The 26,450-nt window shown below is 39.3% G+C and overlaps 1 protein-coding gene across 1 annotated transcript in view; it reads right to left on the bottom strand.

The window, feature by feature from the left end:
• The window catches only part of kcnt1 (potassium channel, subfamily T, member 1), a 53,412-nt gene that overhangs the window by 8,604 nt on the left and 18,358 nt on the right, over nucleotides 1-26,450 (bottom strand). Inside the window, exons 11-21 of the mRNA XM_038274923.1 lie at nucleotides 23,141-23,321; nucleotides 22,893-23,057; nucleotides 22,678-22,814; nucleotides 11,476-11,539; nucleotides 11,246-11,354; nucleotides 8,690-8,798; nucleotides 6,643-6,792; nucleotides 5,923-6,152; nucleotides 5,595-5,811; nucleotides 2,283-2,388; nucleotides 1,976-2,148 (exon numbers count right to left, since the gene is read on the bottom strand). Of these exons, the coding sequence (XP_038130851.1) occupies nucleotides 1,976-2,148; nucleotides 2,283-2,388; nucleotides 5,595-5,811; nucleotides 5,923-6,152; nucleotides 6,643-6,792; nucleotides 8,690-8,798; nucleotides 11,246-11,354; nucleotides 11,476-11,539; nucleotides 22,678-22,814; nucleotides 22,893-23,057; nucleotides 23,141-23,321 (1,641 nt within the window). The remainder of the gene's footprint in view (nucleotides 1-1,975; nucleotides 2,149-2,282; nucleotides 2,389-5,594; nucleotides 5,812-5,922; nucleotides 6,153-6,642; nucleotides 6,793-8,689; nucleotides 8,799-11,245; nucleotides 11,355-11,475; nucleotides 11,540-22,677; nucleotides 22,815-22,892; nucleotides 23,058-23,140; nucleotides 23,322-26,450) is intronic.

Below are 26,450 nucleotides of genomic sequence, written 5' to 3'. Positions count from 1 at the left end.
GACACTCTGGAGGGAGAAACACAGGTAAGTGACCACGATCATCTGACAGTGGCTGAAATCTAGCCGATGGACTGCCCAACGACATGCTGTCCAAAGTGTCCCCAATGCAGCAAAATTAGTGAGCAGGCAGGAGGCTGATCCAGGTCAGAGAAACAATTCAAAATCGGACAATTCCGAGATCAAGGAGTCCGTAGCCCGAGCAGGGGTTCAGATCAGACAAGGAATAGACAGATCAAGGGTTCCAGGAATCCTCAGAGCATTCAGGCAGGTTAAGAGTTCTATGAGTCCAGCAGTGTGTCAGACAGACACGCTCAGATGAAGATAGGCAGGCTCAGTGGAAGAGACGAACATAGACAAGACTTGGTACCAGGATAAATGCCGAACTTTAAGCTGGTCTCCACCTTGGAGCCAGGATTACAGGAATTTAAAACTGACCTCCCCCATGTACCTCTCCCGTGTACCTCTCAATCCACTGGCTTCCGGGGAGGGGAATATGAACCAGGGACTTAACCAAAACGAATGAAGCAAACATGAATGCTGACATGAAAACATAACACAAATAAAATAAGAATACATTAATAAGTAACACGAATACCAACCAATAATGATCTGGCCCCGATAGCTGAGCTGAACAATATATACAGCAGCGGGAGAAGGTGACTAAGATAAATGATAATTAGAGAGCGTCGAGGCAATGGCAGGTGAGTGGAGTGAGTAATTAGATCAGCTACAGGGGCTGCGATTATGACAAGCTCTCCTCGTCAGCCTATCAGTTTAGATGAACAGGAGTGTTTTGGTTGATATGCATCTGTATCGTAACCTTTTTACTTTTTGAATTCTAGACTGAAAAGTGTGCTGTCGTATGTTCATAACTTGAAATATTAGTTTATATCATAACATTACTTTAAACCTCTCTGGTAATACATGATTGATTTTCTATGTTGGTTGGTCTTTATGTTTACCAATATAACACAAAAATAGAAGAACACATGGATTTATACTTAGATCATCTTCAACAAAGGAAGGCTTTGTTGAATAAATCGATGACTTTTCAAGGCAGCTGGTTTCACATGGTTTCATTTAGAGGTATTAGAAAATCTTATACATTAAATCACATTTTCCATTGAATGTTGGGGTTGCAATGAGACCAAAAAAGAATCAATGGATATTTTTAAGGCACCAACATTTTCAAAAAAAACATCCTAAATACATCAACATGTATTTTTATTTCATTGCTTCTTCAGACAGGAGTCGAATTCTGGAACTATCCTATCCTGCAGCAACTCGCAGACTCTTGGAAGTTGCTGTGTATTAGCTATCTCATTGGTTAGAGTCATTTCGGGCTGAGGGAAAAGACCATCTGGAGCTGAACACACTTAGAGAGACATTCAGACACTTAATCAGAGTCTGTCTTCTTCCACCTCCTTTGACATTGCATTGCATTTTGCATGTTCCCAATCCTGCTGACTTGAGACCCAAGGCTGTTGTAAGTGATTGAATTCCAAATGCGTGGGTGTTTGCATTTGTGTGTGCAAGACTGCTGGAAGGGAGGGAGCATAGAGCAACACGCAGGGAGCATTTATTGGTATGTATGTGTGTTTCTATGAGAGTTCTTTCAGCTTGCATGTGGGGGCTGAAAAAGGGACAAATCGGGGCTCTTCATGAAAGTTAGCACTATCAAAAGAAATCATTTTCTCCTCCTGTGGCAATGTATATCACGCAGGTTCAAGGCACAGCAAGTTTCCATGGTTACTGTCTGGTGGAACAGAGACTTTTTTCTTCCTTGTCACTAAAAACACAAGTAGCAGTGGTAATCTAATATCAGGAATAACAATGGAGTCCCACCTCCACAGCCTTGTCCTAAGTGCTTGCTGACGTGAGCCTTTCAGCAATCATAATTTTTCCCAGCATGACACGGCGGAAGTCTGAGTGAAGCGAAAAGCGAAGGAACAGTATGTGTGTGTTAAGAGCTTACGGGTTATCCAGCAGTAAGACAATGGGGTTCAGCTCCTTTCTAGCTCTGTAATAAGCTCTGAGAGGCACTATGAAGTTATAGAGACCGTTTCCTGCAGTCTCAGCCGACACAATGATCAGCTTGTTCTTAAAGCCATATGCCTTAGCATCCTCAAAGCTGTTGTGCATACAGCCCTGCACAAGCAGAAAAAAGAACAGGTGAGATATTTTAGGTATACTTTTACAATGTAAAGGACAGAGAGAGGACAGGGAATGATTGAACCAGCATGTAATTGAGTGACTAAGTTGAAGGAAAAATGACTGCCCACCTGGTCTAATCGTAGGCAGCAAAATGGTGCTTTTTCAGCTAACAGATGGCACAAGGTGGGCGAGCTCCCAATGTACGGAGAGTTGGGAGGATAACCTTTCACATACCTGAAAACAAATCCAGAAGGAATGAATGATGCATTTCATCAGAAAAGATTCTGTAAAATATTAGATTTCAGAAAGGCCAAGCTTGTGACCGGAGAAGACTAAATATTTTTGATATGTAAACATTTTTTTATTTTTCAATTTCGTTAGATATTCAAGTTATAATGTAATTGTAAAGATGAAAGTCTTTGTTAAATACAATATAGAAGTCTTAGTCTGTAATTTTTTTTTTATTGTATGCCTTTTTTTAAACCTACATTCATGAAAATCCTACAGTAAATGTTTTAATTTTGAAAGTAGAAACACTGACTTTTTTGGATATTCCTGCAAAGTCCCTAAAGTATAACTTAAAAATGTCAATAAATCAATTTCAGTCCTGAAAATAAATCATGTGTGTCCTTTATACACCGTTATATCGAAATTGCTTTTTTTCTAGATAATTTGATGACACCCTGTCTCCTCACATAAAATAAACATTCAAATTTGGAACTGATAATTTCTTTTTTTTAAGTGAGCAAATATTCTCAACCAGCAGGGAATCAAAATATTACTACCCTCACTGTAACAGGAAGATTCTGCTGTTCTTACAAGCCACATCATATCAAAGAAATTTATATCTTAGATTTATTTTATTTTTTTGCATTTTAAAGCTGTTTGTCTTGGGTTTGATCAAAAAAAATCTTTTGTTGTCCTATGATAAATCCCCAAATAAATAGCAGTTTGTGGATATAATGTATGAAACTGTATGTGCTGATAACTATTTTCACCTGGGTCCCACCTTGCATAATCTGCTCTCTGGCTGACAAACAGCACCAGATAATTGAAAGCAAAGTTGAATACATCTAGTTCTCCCTGCTGCCCTCTGGGGAGAGGCTTCGCAGCATCCAATGTACTGAACTGTTGAGAAAAGTCTAGATCAGGGGTAACCAATTAAAAACTAGCAGGGTCCAAATAAAGAAAATCAACAACCAGTAAAGGGCCGGAGACATTTTTAATTATCTGTTACTTTAAACAGAATTAAACCCTGAAATAAAATGATTTGTTTATGCATCCATGTTGTCCATTGACTTTTTAAATAAAAACAGATATATAAAAAAATTTAACATTTTTCCATTTTAAAATCTAAAGTGTTATTTTAAGTAGAAAACAAAAATCGTTCAGTTTGGTATATAGACAATTTCCTGATTGACATATTTTATTAAACACCTGAACTGACCGCTTGTTAATTTTATTTTTTATTTTTTTATGGCTTAATATGAGAAGTGGGCTTTAGGCTGCGCTGCAAGGCCTTTAAACCTGGGTTTGAATGGCGATAAAGCCCTTATAAAGCACATATCAAGGTGCTCATTTTGAGCCTGGATTGATATTTATCGTTGATTATTGTAATGGTGGGGAATCCTGCTTCACAGCATTAGGTTGAGCCAAACATACTCAAAATGTGAAGGTCATCTAATAACACGCCATTTCAATTTTCTGTCATCAGTCACACTTGCTTTCACTTTTTCTCATTGTCTTCTCCTTCTTTTGCACCGCCCAGCTTGCAACAGGTTTGGCTGTTGTGTCTAAAAGTAGACTGACACAGCTCATTGGCTAAATTGTACCCAATTGAGCCTGGTCGCGGGGCACTCTGGAGGGCTTTACCGTACAAACAGTAGAAGCAGCGCAAGTGAAATTAGACATTGCCATCTGACACCATGCAGTGATTTATAAATGTTTTAAATCAGGCTGGGTCCAGATTACTCAGCAGGTGGGTCTGGATCCGGACCACGGTCTGCTAATCCGGGACCTCTGCTCTAGATCATGTCACAGACTCTGACTGATAACACCAAACCAAAATTCTGCATATTTGTCCCATATATATTAAATGCTCTGAACTTCCATATCAATGTGTTTTCTGCAACATGTCTTTTCTTCCACGCTGTTAACAATTGATTACTGCTGCACTTTATGAAATGGAAATGTTCTGAAACCTGGTATACACTCTGTGTATACAAAATGAAAATAAAAGTAGTCTAAGTCTCTAAGACTAAGTACATTCTGGTGCCTCCTCTGTTTTCCTGCTCTGCCTTACCCATGCTACGGATCAGAACTACAACTTCTCTGTTCAGAACTACAAATCCCATATCAGAGAATCAAATTACTGTTGTGATTTGACATCGTCCATCCCTTTGATATCACATAAATTGCGTAATGTTTAAATCCTCAGAGAAAACCTTTTCTATCTCTCTTTCCCTGGACCTCAGTCCGGATGGAACAGAAAGACATGAATGCTACTGAAGATTCTCAATCATCCAGGTCATAGTCATTCCAAAAAAAGTAAAAAAAAAAAAAAAAAAAACCAAAGGACTTTCTTTTTCAAGTTTGAAGGCTTTTCTGAATTAAAAAAAGCTTCCCCGGATGGGAAGCGAAATGTCTTAAAACTTAAGACTTAAAACTGAAAGTTGGTTTGTTTTTTAACCTTTTTGGAAAGAGAGACCTAAACTTCCAGCTGGACATCACGTTACATCTGGTAAAATCTCTGGAACTGTAGTCCATTTTTGTTGTCATAAAGGACTACATTCCTCTTCGTAAGAGCTCTGAGCTGAAAATCCAGCACAGTCTTGAGTTCTGAGTGCTTCTCTTGAAAGCTTCATAAGTGCCACAAAACTTAAAGATTCCACAATACCACCTTTGGGGTACTTGTACTCAGTTTTCCTGTGTGACTGAGGTGGACATAAAACCTAGGCCTGCTGGAATGAAGCCGCCACTGAAACAGCTGCTCACACACTCACAAGCTTATATTTCTTGGCCTGTGGTTATCATCCTAGCCTTGCCGCTAATGTGCCAGGGTTAGCCCAATAGCAGTACCATGTTTTTTGCCTACTGGCTAGCTGCTATGCTATCGGTTGCTGTGGTAACAAAAGCATTGCATTCCTCTCATCACTGCTTGTTTTCCATCTGACTCAATGAATTAGCTTCATCAATTGTCACCACCTCGCTTTCTGATAGGTTCATCGTACTGCTGGCAGATGATACACCTGTCTGTTTATGTCTGCTAAATACTAGCAGGATGGAAACTTGGTGTATATAACCTAATTTCATCATGATCAAATGGTTTTGGTCCTTTTTTGTACAGGCATATAACGTGTTATGCACCTTTAAGGTTTTACAAATATATTTTGATCATGATATTTAAGGTTGGGAGTCACTGAGAAAAATGAACCCCTTACTCAGTGGGGGAGCGACCCTTTTCCTCTGTAAAGACAGTGTCATCTTCTGACTGGTCGCTTAAGAGGTCACATGGCAAGATGGAGGCAGAATCAGCAATTTCTTGGACTGGAGCAATACTGGGTCGGCGGCTGCCAGTACCATTTACAGCAGATGGGACCAGTTTGCCCCCTGACATGGTGGGTGGACTTGCATTTTGAAGATCAATGGCCACAGTACCTGCAAACACAACCATTCTGTCTCAGACATCACTGCATGGATTATCTTAACCTATCAAACTGTTTATCTGTTGTGACCTAAAACATCCAGCATGATGTGAGTCTCTTTCACCCATGCTTGCAATGATGCTGTGCACAGGAAGCTGTGAGGGCCCATCGTAGATTCCTCCGACAGGACGTCCTTTTCTCTCCTCCTGGTTGAAGATGAAAGCTGAGTTCTCCTCTTTGGTGATGTTGATGTAGTAGCAGGTATCTGTGGCAGCCATGATGTGGTGTGGACCAGGGTTCAGCAGAATGCTTTTGTTTTCCTCCCTCTTTATACCAATGAGACAGACACCATATCTGGAGAAGACATACCCAATGTTAGCATGCATTGCTACAGCTAAAACATAGTTTGTACAGCTGTTAAATAGTTTACGATGACACCTACAGTGTTGAGAAATATTGGGCAAATTACTTTTGATTGTCTTAACTGGTTGCAATATAAGCCTAAAGCAAAGCCTTCCTTAATGTGCTAATGAATCTTGATTTTTATCACCCGGGTGGAGTAAATAAAATCTTGACAAGTTTTGCTCTTACATATATAATGTATACTTTCACACCCTTCATATCATTTGATCTTCCTGCTGACACATGGTGGTATCCTACCATTGAAGCCAAATTGTTCAGAAATTGCTTTGATTTTAATGATACACTTTAAGGGGGATTTAAATGTAGTCCCTTTTATGTATAATAAGAAAAAAATTAAAGAAATAATTAAAGCAAACAAAATATCTAAAATTTCAACTTGCCAGCCTCAGATGAAGATATTTTAGCTTACGTGTCAACTCACTTCTTGTGAGCATGAAAGGAGGCGTAGGTAAAGCTTTTGCCATTATACTCTCCAAAGAACTTGCTGTCACACAGTCTGATGTGGTAGACCTCGTTGCCAGAGCAACATCCATACATCCTCTGCCACTGCTCTGGAGACTGCTGTCCTTCTCTGCAATTGATTCAGAGAGAATACGATTTAATCCATAAGCCAAATATCTTTTGAATCTAACATAGGAAAATTAAAAAAAACATGATTTTACCCAAGGATCTACTTTTAAGAAAAGGAAAAGATCAATAACCAAGTGAAAACTCTGATCTCTAATTCTCCAAACTCTCTTTATGCACACTAGGTTTACTTTTTAAAGATCTAAGATTTGTCCATCTATGTTAGTCAGCTGGTGTTCCTCTAAAATAGCTTTTAAATGAGTAGTCAAAGACCTATAATAACTTCCATTGGCTAAAAGTGAATGCATTCGGTGCAGTTGTCCCTTTGTTGTAAGTCCTCATAAAATAAATCACCTTTAAAGGTCCCACATTATGCAAAATTCACCTTATAAACATTTTGTAACAATCAAAATGTAGGGCTGCAACTAATGATATTTTTTGCAAATCGATTAATCTGTTGATTATTTTTTCAATTAATGGATTGATAATCAGATAGCCAAAAGTTCCTTAAAGAAGTTTTTTACTAAATTAAACCAGGTGAAACTAAAACATTTCCTTTTGAGAAGTTCTGAATAAAGCACATTGTCAGACAAAAAAGTTTTTTCACATTAAATGCAAAATGTTTATATATTTCTTAACAATCTTGGTATAATTACTGCTTTAAGTGGGTTGCTCCATCAGCTAAAGGCATGTTTTAGAGTCTCTATACTACATTTAATGATTTAATCTTTTACTAACTTAGTTGACGATTAATTGAATAATTGATTAATCATAATTATTCCGATTAATTGTTTCAGTCTTAGTCATTTGTGTTCTGAAGCCTGTGTATGAGATTCACAAATAAAAAAAATAAAACTAAATAATAAATAAATAATAAATCACTGCCTTTCTCCGCCTCTTAGCTAATGTGTGCTCAAAATGCTTGGTTTTAAAATCATTCCCTTTATGATGTCATAATGGGAAATAAGCTGTCCAGAACGATCTCTAGAGGCCCATAGGTCAAGCTACAGCCTTTGCCTAATGTATTATTCCTGCTCCTAGGCTATCTTTATAAACTCTGACTGGTTATCATGGTTGCGGGAGGTGGGGGCGCTAACTTTGGAAGGACGTGAAAAGCGAAAACATCTCATCCAGAGGAGGGCTGAATAAGAGGATTTTTCGTAGGTTTGGGAAATTTTCCTAGACGAATGGCTAAAACATGATCTGGGGGCCTAGTTAATATTTTCCATTTTCAAATGTAGAATAATATGGGACCTTTAAACTGAATCAACCCAATATTAAAGATAGTATCACATGCCTAACTTAAAGTAGTCAGTTACTCTGTTTTAGAATTGGCATCAACCCCACATAAAGTCCAAAACAGGAAATCAAGGAAGGGGGAAATGCGTTTTTACACTCAAAACCCCTTCTCTTTCTGCCAGTGTCCTTTAATAGTCTACAAGTCAATTTAATTTGTATTAAAGGAAAAATGTCTTTGTAATTAACGTCTATATGTGCAAAGGAGAAGCCTTTTATTTAAGATTTAGGTTTATCGATATCTCTGAGGACAGACTGCATCAGCCAATGACATACTTTAGCTGCCAGTTTAAATGCTGTGAAAAATAATTTGCCAGCCGACAGCTTTTGAAAACTGCTTTCCAGCTTGAAAGGGAAAAAACAAAAACACAACAAAACCAAAGAAAGGCAAAAAAAAAAAAAAATCCATTTAAAATGCTTGCTTGTAAAATTCCTTTCATGCCCTGCTGTGCTCCACAATAACCCACATTTCTCTTCTGTGCTCTTGCTTTTGCTAAGCTCCTTGGAGCTTTTTAGAAATAGCAGTAGACATGTGAAGAAGTTGAACTTTTCAGTCACACAAGGGAGAAATGAATGGCCTTGGGAGGTGATCTGGGATGACTGACCGTCCACGGGAGGTGTGCACCAGGAGCGTGACCAAGGTGGAAGTGGCAGGGCACACACAGTTGAGAGCCAACATAGCATACTTGAACTCCTCCTCGCACACAACCTGATCTGAAATTCGAACATGTAGGAGTGAAACAACAGTGAACAACAGAGATATAAGTAGATAAAAAGAACTTTGTAAATATTGTAATTTCTTATTCAAGATAAACAGTCACATGTGTAATTATTTAAACCCCTTGAACTTTCCCACATACACTATATTGCCAAAAGTATTTGCTCACCTGCCTTGACTCACATATGAGCTTAAGTGACATCCCGTTCCTAATCCATAGGGTTCAATATGACGTCGGTCCACCCTTTGCAGCTAGAACAGCTTCAACTCTTCTGGGAAGGCTGTCCACAAGGTTTAGGAGTGTGTTTATGGGAATTTTTGACCATTCTTCCAGAAGCGCATTTGTGAGGTCGCACACTGATGTTGGACGAGAAGGCCTGGCTCTCAGTCTCCGCTCTAATTCATCCCAAAGGTGTTCTATCGGGTTGAGGTCAGGACTCTGTGCAGGCCAGTCAAGTTCATCCACACCAGACTCTGTCATCCATGTCTTTATGGACCTTGCTTTGTGCACTGGTGCACAGTCATGTTGGAAGAGGAAGGGGCCAGCTCCAAACTGTTCCCACAAAGTTGGGAGCATGGAATTGTCCAAAATGTCTTGGTATGCTGAAGCATTCAGAGTTCCTTTCACTGGAACTAAGGGGCCAAGCCCAGCTCCTGAAAAACAACCCCACACCATAATCCCCCCTCCACCAAACTTTACACTTGGCACAATGCAGTCAGACAAGTACCGTTCTCCTGGCAACCGCCAAACCCAGACCCGTCCATCAGATTGCCAGATGGAGAAGCGCGATTCGTCACTCCAGAGAACGCGTCTCCACTGCTCTAGAGTCCAGTGGCGGCGTGCTTTACACCACCGCATCCGACGCTTTGCATTGCACTTGGTGATGTATGGCTTGGATGCAGCTGCTCGACCATGGAAACCCATTCCATGAAGCTCTCTGCGCACTGTTCTTGAGCTAATCTGAAGGCCACATGAAGTTTGGAGGTCTGTAGTGATTGACTCTGCAGAAAGTTGGCGACCTCTTCGCACTATGCGCGTCAGCATCCGCTGACCCCGCTCCGTCAGTTTACGTGGCCTACCACTTCGTGGCTGAGTTGCTGTCGTTCCCAAACACTTCCATTTTCTTATAATACAGCTGACAGTTGACTGTGGAATATTTAGGAGCGAGGAAATTTCACGACTGGATTTGTTGCACAGGTGGCATCCTATCACAGTTCCACGCTGGAATTCACTGAGCTCCTGAGAGCGACCCATTCTTTCACAAATGTTTGTAAAAACAGTCTGCATGCCTAGGTGCTTGAATTTATACACCTGTGGCCATGGAAGTGATTGGAACACCTGATTCCAATAATTTGGATGGGTGAGCAAATACTTTTGGCAATATAGTGTATGTCACAAATTCAGTAAATGCATAGTTGACAGAGCAACTATTAGTGTATTAGTGTACTACATATATTTGGTCTTTATAGAAGAATGGCAAGTAGCAGGTCTTGTTGAAATAATACTAGAAGAAGTCCTGTTATACCATATGCAATATGTAGAAAAACATATCTTAATTCGGTCAGACTAATAATGTATGGAGGAACAACCTAAAACAAAGTTTAAATAATACAGATTAAAAACTGCAGCTCCTTTTGAGGATTTCAAACTTCTCTTTTGCTTTCTTTGACAACTTAGATTACATATGATTTTCACACCAAAATTATTAAGGGTAAAATATATCTATTAGAAAACTAACTACCGACTTAAAGATCCTTCCAAAAAAAACATTGAATGTATTTAGAAATTAGGTAACCTCTGATTGTCATGATGTGGTTTGTAAAGGACCTGATCACAGAGACTGGCTGTGGTAAAAAGCCGGGTGATAATAATACAATAACAAGAAGAACTTACAGGGAAAATGACAGGAAGGGCAGGACATGACGTACAGGCAGGGTAACAGGAAGAACCAGTAATGGAAAGAGACAACGAGAGAGCTTAAATACAGAGGAAAGGGTGAAGAATGGATGCAGCTGAGCAACCAAAAGGTGGGTTGAAACAGCTGTGGAAGAAAGGAGAACAGGATAGCTAAGGAAAGGTGGACAATCAACATAGAGAAGAAATAAACTAGACAAAAATGAAACTATAAAACAAGGGCTTAATATGGGCTTAATAATAACTGAACCTGAAAATACATAAAAAATAAAGGAATTAACCTATATGGCAGCAGTAGGCTAACAATAATGGAAAAAAAGAATGAAATTAATATATGGCAATGCATTATTTAAACAAAAATGAGGTATTGAGAACACATCTGAAAACAAAAACTAGAACACCCACGAACATAACACTGAGTGCACAACATTATTTATGGACATACAAGTATACAGATGAAATGCATGCCACCCTTGCATGTAAAAATAATTCAAGACCACATATAACCACATAGTTTATCAGTCTCACCTGCAAATTTAACATGAAACTTATTTTCCGGTTTGAGTATCTGGACATAAAGAGGACAGTTTGGAGCAAAGTCTTTTACAGCCCAAGCTCTCAAGATGGTCTGATGGTCCTATAAGGAAATATTGCAAATTTGTTAAAGACAGGCGGCTGTGATAAAAAAATAAATAAATCAAACAATTAATTTCAAATGATAAAAAAAACAAAGCAGAGCAGATTCTCATTAACCTTACCGCTGCCATGCGATCAACCTCATTACGACTGCTCAGGATGAAACAAGCCTCTGCATCATCCATTCTGCAGCATTTTGATAAATACATGAAGAGAGATTAATATAAAGATACAGTGCCTTCCACAATTATTGGCACTGCTGTTTAAGATCAGATCAAGGGCTTCCAAATATTCTCCTTTACAAAAAAGAACCCAAATGTAAAAGAAAGAGAAAAAAAATCCAACCTTTTATTTAAGTACATTACTTTGGTGGTAAAAATACAAACACACCTTTATAAAAAAAAAAAATAATAAAATAAATGAAATAATGTGTCCCACATTTAAATTATTGGCACCCCTAACAATTCCGGTGTAAATTGAATTATTGATTTCCTTAAAAATCGTAGGCAAACGGCAGTTCCAATGGTTGCAGTTCCAAATTCTCCTGCGTGGTGCCCGACTTTACACAAGTGATTAAAGTGAATGTGTTTGGTTGATTATCAAGGGGGTGGGATTGTTGTGGCGGAAGGTTCGCAAGCAGGTTTGGTTGTGGCCGGTTTGTCGGAAGCATCTTGCTAACCAGTTAGCAACTTAGTTCTAGTAGGTTCCCAATGGGAAATTACATTGGGGCCAAGTACAGTAGCCCTTGTCAACGACACTGTCAAGGAACGCTATGGACAGTGGAAACATGCAAGAGGAGGAGAGGTTTGTGTCGGAGGTCACCGATGAAGGATGAAGTTGTTGTGGAAGAGAACGTGATGGCGGCAGAAGCTTGGTTTGGTGTAGAAGGCTTACAGCCGTACATGTTTGAGCCCTTGCCTTGCACTGCTGCCAGTTTTGTTATTCTACGCCTGCTGAAGACACAGATGTCCATCCCCATGAACACTGGGACGGAACTCAATGGTAAAGGAAAGGATTCTTATTTCTTATTTCAACCGTTGCATATATTAGCCGTGACATATGAATCAAGATGCTATGATTGAAAAAATTTGATTGACAGATGACCGTTGATATATGATTGGCCGAATTTAGGTGTACAAGCTGAGGGTATCTAGGAACTTTTAATAAGTAATTCATGACTCTCTGTTTCCCTGGGGTATACATATGATGTGACACAGAGGCCTAATTATCTTACCCATTTGTCAACATGGCAAAGACAAGACAATAAACCATTTAAGTAAGGCAGATGTGTCCCTCATAATCCCTCATAATACAGGCAGTGGTTACAAGAAAATAGCCACTCGCCTTAACTTGCCCATATCAACAGTCAGAGTAATCGTTAAGAAGTTAAAAACAATTGGATCAGTGACAAACAAGGCTAGAAGCTGTCCCAAGTTTATGATGCCATAATGCACAGTGAGGAGGATGGTAAGAGAAGAGGAAAAAAAACAGTCCCAAGCCCACTGTCACAGAATTGCATCAAAGAGTGGAAGTTGGGGTCACAAAGTCTCCAAAACAAACCAACAGATGCTCTCTACATGCCAACAAGCTGTTTGGGAGGCATGCAAGGAAAACCCTTTGGTCACAACGATCGCAAGCGCAAACGTTTGGAGTTTGCTAAGCGGCATTGGGATTTTAACTGGGATTGTTTGGTTAGGTCAGATGAGACTAAGTGTTATGGTCACTGACCTTTAGGGGCTCTCTTCATGAGAGAGCGCTCTCTTTGTGTTTCAGGTATACCTGGTTGTTACAGGTGCAATGTGTTGAAGCTTGTCAGCCCCCCCATAAAGAGCTTCAAACCTGAGATGTCAGGCCCCTTTCTCTTATTCCCTGGGCCTTGATTTTGTCCGTGAGCTGAGTGTCAATGTGTGATTCATGTTGAATAATTGAAGCTGGTAGGGGTTCTCTGCCATTTTTGTTTAACTGTTTTCTCCTTGTTTCATGGTTAGTCAGGGACTTCAGGTATTGTGCTTTCTTTTCAGTTCTCCGAAAGAAAGTGGTTTATTTTATAACTATATAAGGGGGTGTCATGTTTGTTGTTTTGGCCTTGGAGACCCTGAGGCTTAAAGCTTCCATGTGTTTTTCTGTCTGCTGTATTTGTGAACTCCTGCAAAATTATGAAATAAATAATATTTTTCTACTGACATATTTTAGGTTCCTGACTTTTGTGTTACACCCAGTGCCATAATTTACCCTTAGTGGTCTTGAGGGTGGGTGGGGGGCAAGCTTTTTGGGAACAAACAGTCCAAGTGGGTCTAGCGTAAAACAAAACATCAAAACATGAGTATGCCCAAAAGTACCTCATGACCACTGTGAAGTATGGTGGAAGATCTGTGATGCTGTCAGTCTGTTTCTCTTCCAAAGGCCCTGGGAACCTTGAAATACTAGGAATTTTTGAATGAAAACCTGATGGCCTCTGCCAGAAAGCTGAAGATGGATTGTCACTGGGTCTTTCAGCAGGTTAATGATCCAAAGCATGTGGCAAAATCTATGCAAAAATGGTTCAGCAGTCACAAACTCAAGGTCATCCCTTGGCCATCTCAGTCCCCAGACCTCAAACACAGGGGTGAGCTTAAGAGGAGAGTCCATTAAGAGAGGACCTGGACACTGGATAATATAGAAAGATTGTGCAAAGAAGCATGCTCAAAGATCCTTCTCTCTGTGTCCTCCAGTCTTGTGAAATGTTCTAGAAGATTAAGTGCTTTCTTTTTGGCAAGAGGGGATTGTACAAAGTTTTAACATCAGGGGTGCAATAATTGGGAGACATGATTTCATGTTTTTTTTTCTTCTTAACATGTAATTTTATTTACCAACAAAGTAATTAACTTAAATAAAAGGTTGGATTTGTTTTTCTTTTTTGCATTCAGGTTCAATGTTGTTTAAAATAAAAGGAAAATCTTTAGAAGTCCTTGACCACATTAGGGGTCACAGGGGTGGCAATAATTGTGGAGGGCACTGTAAATTAAAGAGACAGCAAAAGAAAAATGCTGCCAAACAACCACATGAAAGGTCAACATCTTAACATTTAAAGCTTACTTGAACTGTAAAATAACGCCAACATTTGCTGATTCAATATATTTTTTGTAAGGCCTGTGCATGAGTAGACATACAGACAAGAGAAGAGGTGCTGTATATTGAATGTTCAGCAAATGTGCAAATGTTTTTGCATATGATTAACACAGCCAGAGGAGTGCAGAATGCAAAACAAGTGTGGGAGGATTTAAAACACCGCCAGATGAAGTATGTAAGCACGACACACACCCAGTGCTTTGCTTCTAATTGCTCTATTAAAACCCTGACAAATCTATACAGTGAAGTTATGTAACCCGTCTCCATCAAAGCAATCACTCTAAGCGCTGTACCGGGTGAAATGCTTTAAATAACGCCATTACAAATGACAAATCTAGACAAACAAATTTTTTCTAGACAAACTTTACAGAACTGGGCTGAGCCAAATAATTCTGTGAATACAATTTGAAAAGCAGGTCCTTTATAGAGTTGTAACTCTGCACAGTTAATCTTAAATTGGTTTATTATGTTGAATGAAAGTAAAATGCAAAGCCCTTGGCCACACGTCTAATGCTGCAGACAGAAATTTGGCTTGACATGCCGTAAAAGCAGGTTTTAATTCCTCTCGACAGTTTATTTTTGTTGTCATAGTCTCATTCATTAAACAACCAGAAGGAAATATTATAAAGATCACAATGACCTCTGTGATGAGTCATTTCACCAGTTGAGTCACAACAAAAAAATTCAATGAACAGTTACAAATATTGTCATTACATAAAACCACACAATAACACTGACAAGCGTCATTTTTATAAGATAGAACATTTAAATGAGCTGAATGATATCTAAAAAGATTAATCCTGTAATTAAAGAAAACTATTTTCTTAAGCCATCCTGTTGGGTGTATGAGTCACTCTTCGATGCAAAACTTTTGAAATAACAGTCTTTTCAATTTGTATGAGCTCAACCACAGCTGCAGACTGACCGACATAGCGATAGATTCCCCTTTGCTCCTGTCCTTTATGACACATGCAACGATGACACATAAGCCCATTGACCAAAGGAGATGTGTGGCACAAGCAACACTGGCTGAAACTGAGAATGAGTTGCTACTTTAATAAACATTTTAATGAGTTATAAATCAAGCTTAACATTTGTAGAGATCACAGCAATAATTCATTACCAGTGGATAAGAGCAATATTTATGTATTACATTGTTTTTTAACAACTGCAGGATGTTGTCCATACTAGAGATGTCCATATGTGGTAGTTTGAATTGGATCAAGTCCAAATTAGTGTTTTTTTTTTTTTTAAAGCTACAGTGTGTAATAATTACAGGGATATAAAGTCAGAAATTTAATATATTATACATAACTATGTTATTTATCATCACCTATGAGCTCAGCCTCTTAACCTTAATATTTGCGTTGCCTTAGAATTCGTTATTTATAATTACATAGGAGCGGGTCTCGCAGCCATGGAGCCAGACATCTTTGCGTTACGGCAAGCGCAGAGGCAACAAACTAGCGATTGCGAGATCTCCCATTACGCTCGAAAATAACTACGGCAAGTTGAGAGAGATTAACTGAGACGGTACTGAACAGTAGATGGCAGTATTATGCCTGAGAAGCGTTTAGTCTGCCTGAAACCAAAGAAGAAGAAGAAGCAGGTATACTGCGCTTCAGTAACAAGAAAGGTGAACAAGGCGGCAGGCGTGAGTGACTTTGCAAACTGTTTGGCACTGTGTGGCCAAACATCAGACGAATGGAGGATCATGCCTACTCTGTATCACAACGAAAAGCGGCGGACACCGAACCCCCGTCATCTAAGAAGCGGAAACACGACGAGAATAAACGCAAGCGTGACAAGAAACAACAAAAAACACAGATCAACATTGGCACGGCATTTACACGATGGAAGTCACTGATGGAGGAAAAAGGTTTTCAAAGTGACGCTCAAGTTACCAGTTTTCTCTTGGACAGGTAATTAATCCTACACACACAATTGTCTAATATCACTGCAGTTTTTGGAGTACAGGATGCTCAGACCTGTCTAAAACAATAACATGCTGCGTGATGATGCTGTTACTCTCCAGTATACTTATTCAGCAACGTCCCTGACATTTCACAGGTAATGATTCAGTAATTTTCTGTAAAATAATTTTCTGGATATATACCTCGGTTACTTCTCTCCGGCTCCTTTGGAGATCTTCAAACCTTTCCTCCTCTGCTCTAGTCACACCGCTGGCACCCCTCCCTCGCCTGGCCCTGGCTGCACGCCCACCCCAGCCTCTCTGCCCTCTTCCTCTCCCTCTTCCTCGCCTTGTAACCCCCGTGCCACAAACAAGACTTGGACTCTGTAAACGGGGAATATATATTCTTCCAGTGAACACAATCTCGCTGTTAAACTAATGACTACAATTACTTCGTCTGTTTATATCACCATGCAAAGCAGCTCACCAAAACGTCACAACGACGTAGAAAAAATAACGGGTATATTTATTATCTAAAGTCTATATGAAATCTATACCCTACACAGACTAATGAAATACTATCTGTAAAATTATCTATGTAAACAAACCTCATCACTTGAGAAGGTACAGTAGGTGATTCCGACGTCATGGAAGACATTTTGTCCCGTAACGCTCGCCGTACTGTTGGGGGGGAGACGTTCATGTTGCTGCAGTCTGCAGTCTGACCGCTAGATGTCGCTGAAAATTACACACTGTAGCTTTAAGATTGATATTCCTGCATAAAATCAACTTCTAATTTTTGCTGGTCTATTTTATTTTTGATATATAAAGATCATGGTTGTCTTTTGTTTGCTTGGCTTGTAGAATTGAAAAAAAGCTTGCACAGTGTTTCATTGAACTGCTAAATCTTTACAGTGACATTGTTAGCAAAAGAGACTGCTACACTTTCTGGTTTGTTTGTGCAATACTGCCATATCAGCAACAATATCTACAGGACAGCAGGTAAAACTGTACAGACAGCAACTGAAACACTTCTCTCTAAATATTAGAGAGTTCAATTTAAAAAAATGATGCGTCAGAAGGCCTTAGAACACAGGACCCAGAATTCAGGCAAGACAGACAGTGGTATATCCAAAAAAATAGTTTATTAATAAAGCGTGCAGCTGCTTGTCTGCTGTGGCGGGCTCACTGGAAACTCTGCAGGAGTAGAGGCTTAGGTAATTGACTTCAAAACTCAAACGATGGATAATAATGAGAACGAAAGCCAACAACCTAGCAAAGTTCAGTCTATGCCCAGAATAAGGATTGTTGTCCAGAGCAGTGGAACTCCTCTGCTTTTTGCTGAGCCAGCACTAGAGATCTAGGAGAGAAGAGAAGCAGCGTCCTTCAGCTGCCAGAGCACTCATGGGAATTGAATCATCCAGATGGGTAATCCAAGCAGTGGTTATAAGACAGGTCCAGGGTTGGTACCAGGTGGAATATCCAGGTGACAGTCCAGAACAAACACAGCAGGCTAACAAAGCAAACAGGGGTGGTCAAAAAACTCAGAGGTGCCTGGGCAGAAAATAGACCAGGACCCTGCAGAACCAAACAAAGGGACTTAGTCTTGCCAGAAAACGTGAATAATCTGGCACCAAAGGCTGGGATCCAGGGGCTTAAATAGCAGCAGGTGCAGGTAGATGAGATGAGAGCTAATGAGCAAAGGTTGGAGCAAAGCAGAGGACAACACCAAGGAAAAAACCTAACCTAAAGGTGCCAAAATCATTACAGATACCCCAACGGGCTGATCAGGGTGAGCCCTATGAAAAGATCAAATGAGGTCCTGATCCAGAATGAACCGGGCAGGGACCCAGGACCTCTCCTCAGTTCTGTAACCCTCCCAGTCCACTAATTACTGGGTTCCTCTGCCCCTTTTACTAGATCTAAGGAGGTGGTTGACCGTATAGACGGGTCCACCTTTAATAAACTGGGTGGGAGGAGGGGTTCTAGAGATGGACACAAACCTAGAGGTAATGACAGGTTTGACCCAAGACACATGGAGGGTGCATTTTAAGTGAACGAGGGAGCTGGAGGTAGACTGCCAATGGGTTCACCACCTTGGGAATAGGGAACAGGCCGATAAAGCACGGGGTTAACTTTCTGCCATTTACTTTAAGGGGAAGATCCTTTGTGTAAAGCCAAACCTTCTGGCCCACCTGATAATTAGATGCAGGAACCCTGTGAAGGTCGGCAGCTTTGGCTTTACCAATTAAGGCCTTAGCCATGGCCGTCCTAGCCCCTTTTCAGGCCCGCTAACTCCTGAGAGCAGACAGGCAGGCAGAGGGAACCTTAGTTATAACCTTGAAAACCGAAAACGACTAAAAATGGAGAGAGCCCAGTGGTGATGTAGGGAGCAGATTTGATGGCATGTTCGACCCAGGAGAGTTGATGGGCCCCTTAGTGGGATCAGGTGTTCCAGAACTATGGTTGGCATTGAAAAAGAAGTCCAACAAGCTCTCCTTAACCATCCTTCTCCCTCTGGATGTCGAAGTCATCACTTGTTTGTCCTAGACCAGGCATCCCCAAAGTCGGTCCTCGAGGGCCACTGTCCTGCAGGTTTTAGAGGTTTCTCTGCTTTAGCACAGCTGATTCTGATGATTGCAGTTCAGCAAAAGCCTGTTAACCAGCTATCAATGAAAATCAGCTGTGCTGGAGCAGGGAACCCTCTAAAACCTGCAGGACAGTGGCCCTCGAGGACCGACTTTGGGGATGCCTGTCCTAGACTATCTCAGAAAGAAGGTGACTTCTGTCATTCCTCCCATTTAATCTGTCATCCTGGTGTTTCCAAAACTATCAGGTTTGTTCAGGATCAGTTTTGGTGTCCCTCTCTGTCTTCAGATGTGAAGGAGTTTGTGGCAGTGTGTCCTCTCTATAACCAAAGACATCCAGAAGGCCTCCATCTGGCTTTCTTCTACGTCTTTCTGTTCCCTCTCGGCCGTGGTCTTATATTGCTATGGACTGTGTTACCATACTATGGAATACAGTATTTTTCTCCAGTAATGAAAGAAAGAGTAGAAAGAAATGATAGTTATAAAAAGATAGTTATAGTCCCAGAACCAAACTCATCTAAAATGAAAGGCTATTACTCTGCTGTATTAATTTCCTTCTATTTTATTACAGTAGTAATCCAGCCATAACCATTAAATAATTTAGATCATTAAGATTGTGAAATGATTTCTCTGTATCTCTAATAATTTGTTACATTTAAAATGATTGCAAATGTTCTTTAATTAATTGTACATGTCCAACCATGACTGTAAAAATATGAGTGTGTAAAATCAACACTGCATTAGTTACAACTTGTATTATAAACATATAGCTCAAGGGTAAGAGGATTCTGCTGAAAGGATGTAGCAAGTCATAAGAAAGAGAACTTTGTCTCGCATTAGCAACGCATTTAAACCCAAGAAGTTGTCCCTTCTAAAGGCAGAAGGCAAGGAAGGTATTGCAGTTAAAAAAAAAAAAAACAGTAAATATTAGTAAAAAAAATCAAATATCTGATCCTAGATATCACAAAGAGGTATAAAAGATTCAGAATAGTGAATAACAGCATTGTGTCCTTGGGGAAGACATGAAGTCAGCACTAGAAGAGAAGTAGTAGTTGGGGGAAAACTAAAGTCAAGAAAGGATAGAGGATGTTGCCATTCAAAGAAACAAACTGGTTTCCCTGTTAAAAAAGCTGAGGTTCCAATTTTAGCTCTCTTTTAAGCAGGTTCGGAAAAAATACCCCAATGACTTAAGACAGAGATATAATCAACAGGAAGACTCTGACCTACAGAATTTGCTGTTCCAATTGCTTTAAACTGCCTTGGAGCTTGGATGTTGCTACGATCTCAGGGGGACCTGCCAATGAGCTTCTGTGCCTATACAAGCCCTCAACTGTCCAGATGAGCCAAAAACCAGTATAAAAGTTTCCCTAATCCACCTGTGACCCAGCAGATTCCAGATCTTAAACACAGGGGACATCAGAATAATTCTTTTCAGAAGGAAGAGAACCTTAATTACAGTTTGCTGCTTATTCAAGAAATCTACAGAGCCTACACGAGTCATTTCATGTGGAGCACAAAATATCATCTGCTCCCTAAAGCCCCCATTAAGAGTTCATTAGCATCCACATTTAGGGAGGGTTAGGTTGAATTGGTTAATTATATTTTAACATTTAATTATTTCTTTCTCTTTAATTCATGCTGATACAAACCATATATACCCTATAATTTATATTATACAGCCCATTCAAAAATAACAAAGGTCATCAAAGTGCTGTATATACAACTGAAAGCAAAACTATTACGTATTAAAGAAATATATAAAATTCTAAACAAGTTGTAAAATTTGATTATTTTAATCATTTTTAAGATTGAATTCTTTAATGGAGGTAAAAAAAAAAAATAGTAAGAAATCAACCAATACAATTTTCTCAAGAGTGATGCCGATACTGATTAATTTGACATCAGTCAAACTGATCCCCTATATGTGCTGCCCGTTTTTTTGCAAATTCAAAAGCTGATATTGCCTCTTTTTACTTCATTGTCATTATTAAAAGGACCCAATTATACAAATGTTACACATGTCTCAACGTAATCAAAAACTAAATATATATTAACAAATTTTAAAAAATAAACAATGGAGCAAATGGAGGGAGTGGCAAAGAATGTTCTTCATGTCATCTAAAAGCATGGCTGCTGAAAAATACTGTCCAGCCGATGTATTGGTCTCTCTTTTAAAATATATATGGTTCATAAATGATCATTCGTACGGGTTGCGTCCAACTGCATTACGTGGACTTTATTCCTATTCCGAACTAAACAAGTTGTAAGTTGTCATTGATAGTTCATGCTTAGGCTACTTAGTGTCTTTTTTTCCAATTTAAAGCGGAGTGTGACACCTGGAAGTAACACAAGCTTAAACAGATTGCATGATAACACCGATCAGAGTAATAATCTGATGGATTCCTCCATCAGATTATTACTCTCAGAATTAGGAGTTAGAGAGGAGGGGCTTGGCTCATGTGACAATAACAATGTCAAATCAGATGTCGATCTAAGAAAATTTCTGCTATAGGTGCAACCCCCTAAGCAATACTTGTGAGTCAGTCAATATAGACCATGTAGTACTGATCAAAGTTGTGTTATTTTACTATATATGCATAGCATTAATTTTCATTAAGTATCAAGCTTGACAAATGTTAATGTTAATGCACCAGTTCTTTTAAAATACCATCTTTATTGAATTAAGAGTATTACTTTTTATTAGTTTTAAATCTAGAACATAATATACCCATTCTCTATCAATGAGTCTAAATTTCAAATGTAAGGGATAAGAGGAATGTAATATTATACATTTATTCCCAGGATCACAATCGTAATTCTTCAATAGGAAATATAATGCTTAGGTTAGGCTAGGTTAAACTACAAAAAGAATAATAATTTTTATTTTTTATTATACATTTGATATAAATCAGTTATTATAAATTAACAAAACTAAGACTAAAGTGATAATGTGATAATGAGTAAGAATTTTTAGCCCTTTAAAGATTCAACTGGCTTTTATTCTCTGTATCTGAAAGGATAATCATAAGGGTTTGCACATAATGTGTATCTAAAATACAAAAAATTAACTTTAAAGGAAGAATTCATGCTGGGAAGCTCTATGGGTTCCAATAAGTTCTAATGCCAGAAAAGGTTCATAATCATTAGATCGGAGCAGAGTACCTCCAGTTGGATTATATTAGCATTAGTTTTAGCTTCTCAGCTGATCTCTTTTTTAAGCAAAACATTAAGCAATAAAAAATTATTTTATACAACAGTGAATAACAGGAAGATAAAAAGCAAAATTCAAACATTAAATACAGAATGACTTGCAGGGGTTTTTGGTGCCTGTAAGTCTGTCTATCACAGTGGTCCATATGACTCCTATTTCAAATTGTGCACTAACTTCCCCTCACAACATCACAGAAATTGCCCAACAATGATACCATCAAGGACTAAAGAGTAAACAAGTGTTTTAATGCACATTATCAAACCATGACCAAAAACAATGTATTATTAAAAGCTTCAACCAAAACATCAACCTGCTTGTATCAGGTCTTTTTTATGACACATTGTCTCAAAATGGCTATGTCAAACCCATTAATAATATAACATATATTTAACGAGCTGTATTTTTTTTCCACCTATTTCCATTCTGTTGAGTGTTTACATGACAAAGCAATATCACACTGTAGCTGTGAGAATGCTTCCACTCATTTCAGAAAGGTGCCACTTACTTGGCTCTGAGGAGATCCTGGTCTTTGAGAACAGACCCTTGCAGATAGATGACTCTCTGAGACCACAGGGGAATTTGCAGCACCCTTCGCACCTGGAGGTCCATTTCACTTGGGCATAGGATCACCACATAGTAATCCTGAAAAATGTTAAAGAATTATGTGATTTTCTGCATCGCAGTGGATTAAGTAACACATGAATGGATGCTGTTGGGCACCTGCAGCCTGGGGTGTGCGTAAAATTCATTGAGAAAATCCATGAGTAGGTCTATTTTGAGTGTGCTGACACAAAGAACGACGTGTTTCTCCGTCTGAGCTCTATGGCGGCTGTAGTTCCCTCCAGACTTCTGTCTCTCCATCCACAGGTAGATCAGCTCCTCAAACTGCCAAACATCAAACAGATTTATTAAAAAAAGACAAAAAAACACCTCCTACGTAAAACATAGAAAGTTCAAGAGCTGCCTACCTGGAGAGGAAGCACCACCAGAGCCACACAGATCATGATGACTACAAGCAGCTGAGAGGGCCATATGCGCGGTGTGACGTCTCCAAATCCCACAGTGGAGAAGGTGACAATGCAGAAGTAAAAAGAATTGAAGAGGGAGAGATTTTGGCCGGCTCGCTCCAGGTGCTGAATCCCACATGTGCTGTGTCAAACGAATGAAAGCAATCAAACAACTTAATATAAACTCAAGGAAGGATTTACAAACTTGTAGGATGTGTTATTTTTCCATGCATGTTTCTCAGCCACTATGTCTTTTGTTTTATCACTGAATTCACGAGGACGATGCGGTAATTAAATATACAAATGGGGAAAAAAATGTCCTTGCAGAGAGCTTAAGGTCCAACACAGCCAAATTATAAACCATAAAATTTAAAACAAATGCATTTATCAGCTAGGGAAGAAAAGTAAAAGGCTGTTCTGGAAGATTGAAGAGTGGTAACAGCAGATCCCTGGAAATACATCAGACATCACCGTCCAGGTATGAAAAACTGGACAGCACCAGGCCCTGACATGACGCATGCCTACTGGCTTATGAAACTCACAGCAACGCTCGCAGGACAAATGAACCAGCTGCTGAGAAATAGGAACCAACCTGAATGGCTAACCAAAGGGTACACAATCCTGATCCTGAAGGATCCCTCACAGGGTACTGTCCCATCCAACTATTGGCCAATAACCGGCCTCTCCACAACATGGAAGCTCATGTCCGGGTTCATAGTGGCCAAGATAAGCGAGCACATGGATCAACACATGAGCACAGCTCAGAAGAGAACAGGTGGCAGGTAGGTCAAGACTGCAGAACCTGAAACACTAACCTGAGCACTGTCTCGATTGATTACAAGGAAGTCTATGCCACACACTTGGATCATTGAATGCTTGAAGCTATTCTCACTGCAAATGGACGAAGGGGTCCTCCCCTTTGGAATGGGGGTTGTTTCTAACAAAAGAAGCCAAGAAAGCCCCAAACTTGTTATCATTTTGTTTTAATCTTATGCTATATAGTGCATAATCTAAAGAAGGAAACAACTAAAATGCAGATAAACACGATTTAATAATATTTTGCCGGGCTGCCCTGAGCATGTCCCATGATGACGTCAGAGAAGCTGTTTAGCGCAGAAAATGTAAAAAGCATAACAATTGTCTCAAAGAGGTCATAAAACATCTTTTACAGATGTTTATTAGCCTTCTTTAGTGAGTTAAGGATAGAAATAAGTAGTTTTAGTACCATAATTACATTATTTATGGAAACCCGCATATATATCTGTTTGTGCATGCGCAGAACGGATCGTGCTTCTGGGATGGATCAGGTAGTGACAGGTCACATAACGAGGAGTCTTGAAATCCGAACAGACCTGTGATGTAATCTGCCTTCAAATCTGGCCTTCGGAAGACGCAGCCCATAAATTCGAACAGAGCCAATGTATGCCTTCAAAGGACACAGCTGTCACTTAGCTCGTCAGCGCCCATATGCGAAAGCGGTCATGCTAAAAGTCTTTAAAGTTAAAGGTGCTGGTTATGGAAGGTATGAGCCATATTTCTTTTTTATTAGTCAATCATCAACATCCTTTGTGATGGTGAGCCAATAATCAATAAATAAATAATAATTAAATTAGAGATACATTTTTAAAATTCTAAAATAATGTTGATTTTAACATTTTAAATATATATTTTTACTTTGACTGTAAGGTGCCTACCAGTATAAAAAATGTAATAAAATAAAGAACATAATCATCTTAAATGTGTAATATATTCTAGATTGAGCTTGAAATGGAAAACATTGCTTTCCAAGGGCCAAAAAAAATTTATTATTGTTATTTAAGCATTAAATTGAAAAATTGTTAAACTTACAGACTATATACACATATATAATTTCTGGCGAGTTCATTAAAGTTAAATTTATTTTGAATTTTTGATTTGTTTTACCTTCAAATAGAAAATGTAGAGACATCCTTTTTATTTTTTGGAAAAAAAATTCACACCACAAGATTGCAAATTAATCCAATGTGTGATCAGTACTGTTGGAGTGCATAGTTAAATACAGAGAAAATGAAATACTTAAATTTCAATGTATACACTGTATGACATATTTGTGTATCCTCAGAGCAGTCAAAGTATCCAGTCTGCGTAATCTTGGAGTGATTTTCGATGAGGGGATGTCCCTTGCGCTACACTCAAAACAACTGATCAGGAACTGTTACTTCCATCTGCGCAATATCTCCAAGGTAAGGAAAATCCTCTCTCACGATGATTTGGAGAGAATCATCCATGCCTTCGTCTCTTCAGGACTGGATTACTGTAACAGCCTGTTTACCTGTCTGAGCAAGAAGGAGCTGGGTCGCCTACAAATTGTCCAGAACTCTGCTGCAAGACTCCTGACCCGTACAAATAGGACAGCCCATGTAACTCCTCTCTTGAAGTCCCTACATTGGCTTCCTGTTGCTTCCAGGATAAAGTTTAAAATCCTGGTCCTTACTTTCAGGGCCCTTCATGGACAGGCGCCCGGCTACATGACAGGTCTGATCCAGCCGTATACGTCGGTCCGTAGTCTACGGTCTTCAGGTCAAAACCTGCTTATGGTTCCTCGGACCCGTTTTAAAACCCGAGGAGACCGGTCCTTTAAAGCGGTGGCACCCCGTCTTTGGAATGAACTCCCCCTGTCCCTGCGCTCTCTGGACTCGGTGGACATCTTTAAAAAACAGCTAAAAACACACGTTTTCACTAGCCTTCCAAAGCACATAGCCTGTTGTTTTATTCCCTTATTTATTATAGCTTTTATTGCATTTTATCTGTTTTTACTTGTGTTGTTTTTTATGTTATCATGTGAAGCACTTTGTGACTTTGTCTGTGAAAAGTGCTATACAAATAAAGTTTACTTACTTACTTACTTACTTAGTAATGATTTTAAGGCAATTTAAGATATATACGATATTTAAGCAAATACAAAGATATACAAAAAGAGACCCCTGCCCACCAAACAGACAACAGAATAAAAAAATAAGAAATATTGTCTAATTGGAAGTTATTCTGTTCACACATGCACTTATGAGCTGATGGAACAGATTGTGCTACCAGAATGGATTGGATAGTGACAGTGGCTGTGTTCAAATTCATGGGCTGCGTCCTCTGAAGGCCAGATTCAAAGGCTGATTACATCGTAGCGCGCTGTCAACATCTGGTTGGATTCAAAAACTCCTCCTTAGGAGGCCTACAAATGCGTCCTTTTTGTCCAATTTGAAGGATGGGTCCGGTGTATCCTATGTAGCCTTGGATA

Source organism: Cyprinodon tularosa, unplaced genomic scaffold, assembly GCF_016077235.1.
Source record: "Cyprinodon tularosa strain WSP-4 unplaced genomic scaffold, ASM1607723v1 ctg94, whole genome shotgun sequence".
NCBI lineage: Eukaryota > Metazoa > Chordata > Actinopteri > Cyprinodontiformes > Cyprinodontidae > Cyprinodon > Cyprinodon tularosa.
This window is presented reverse-complemented; position numbering and strand designations above follow the sequence as displayed.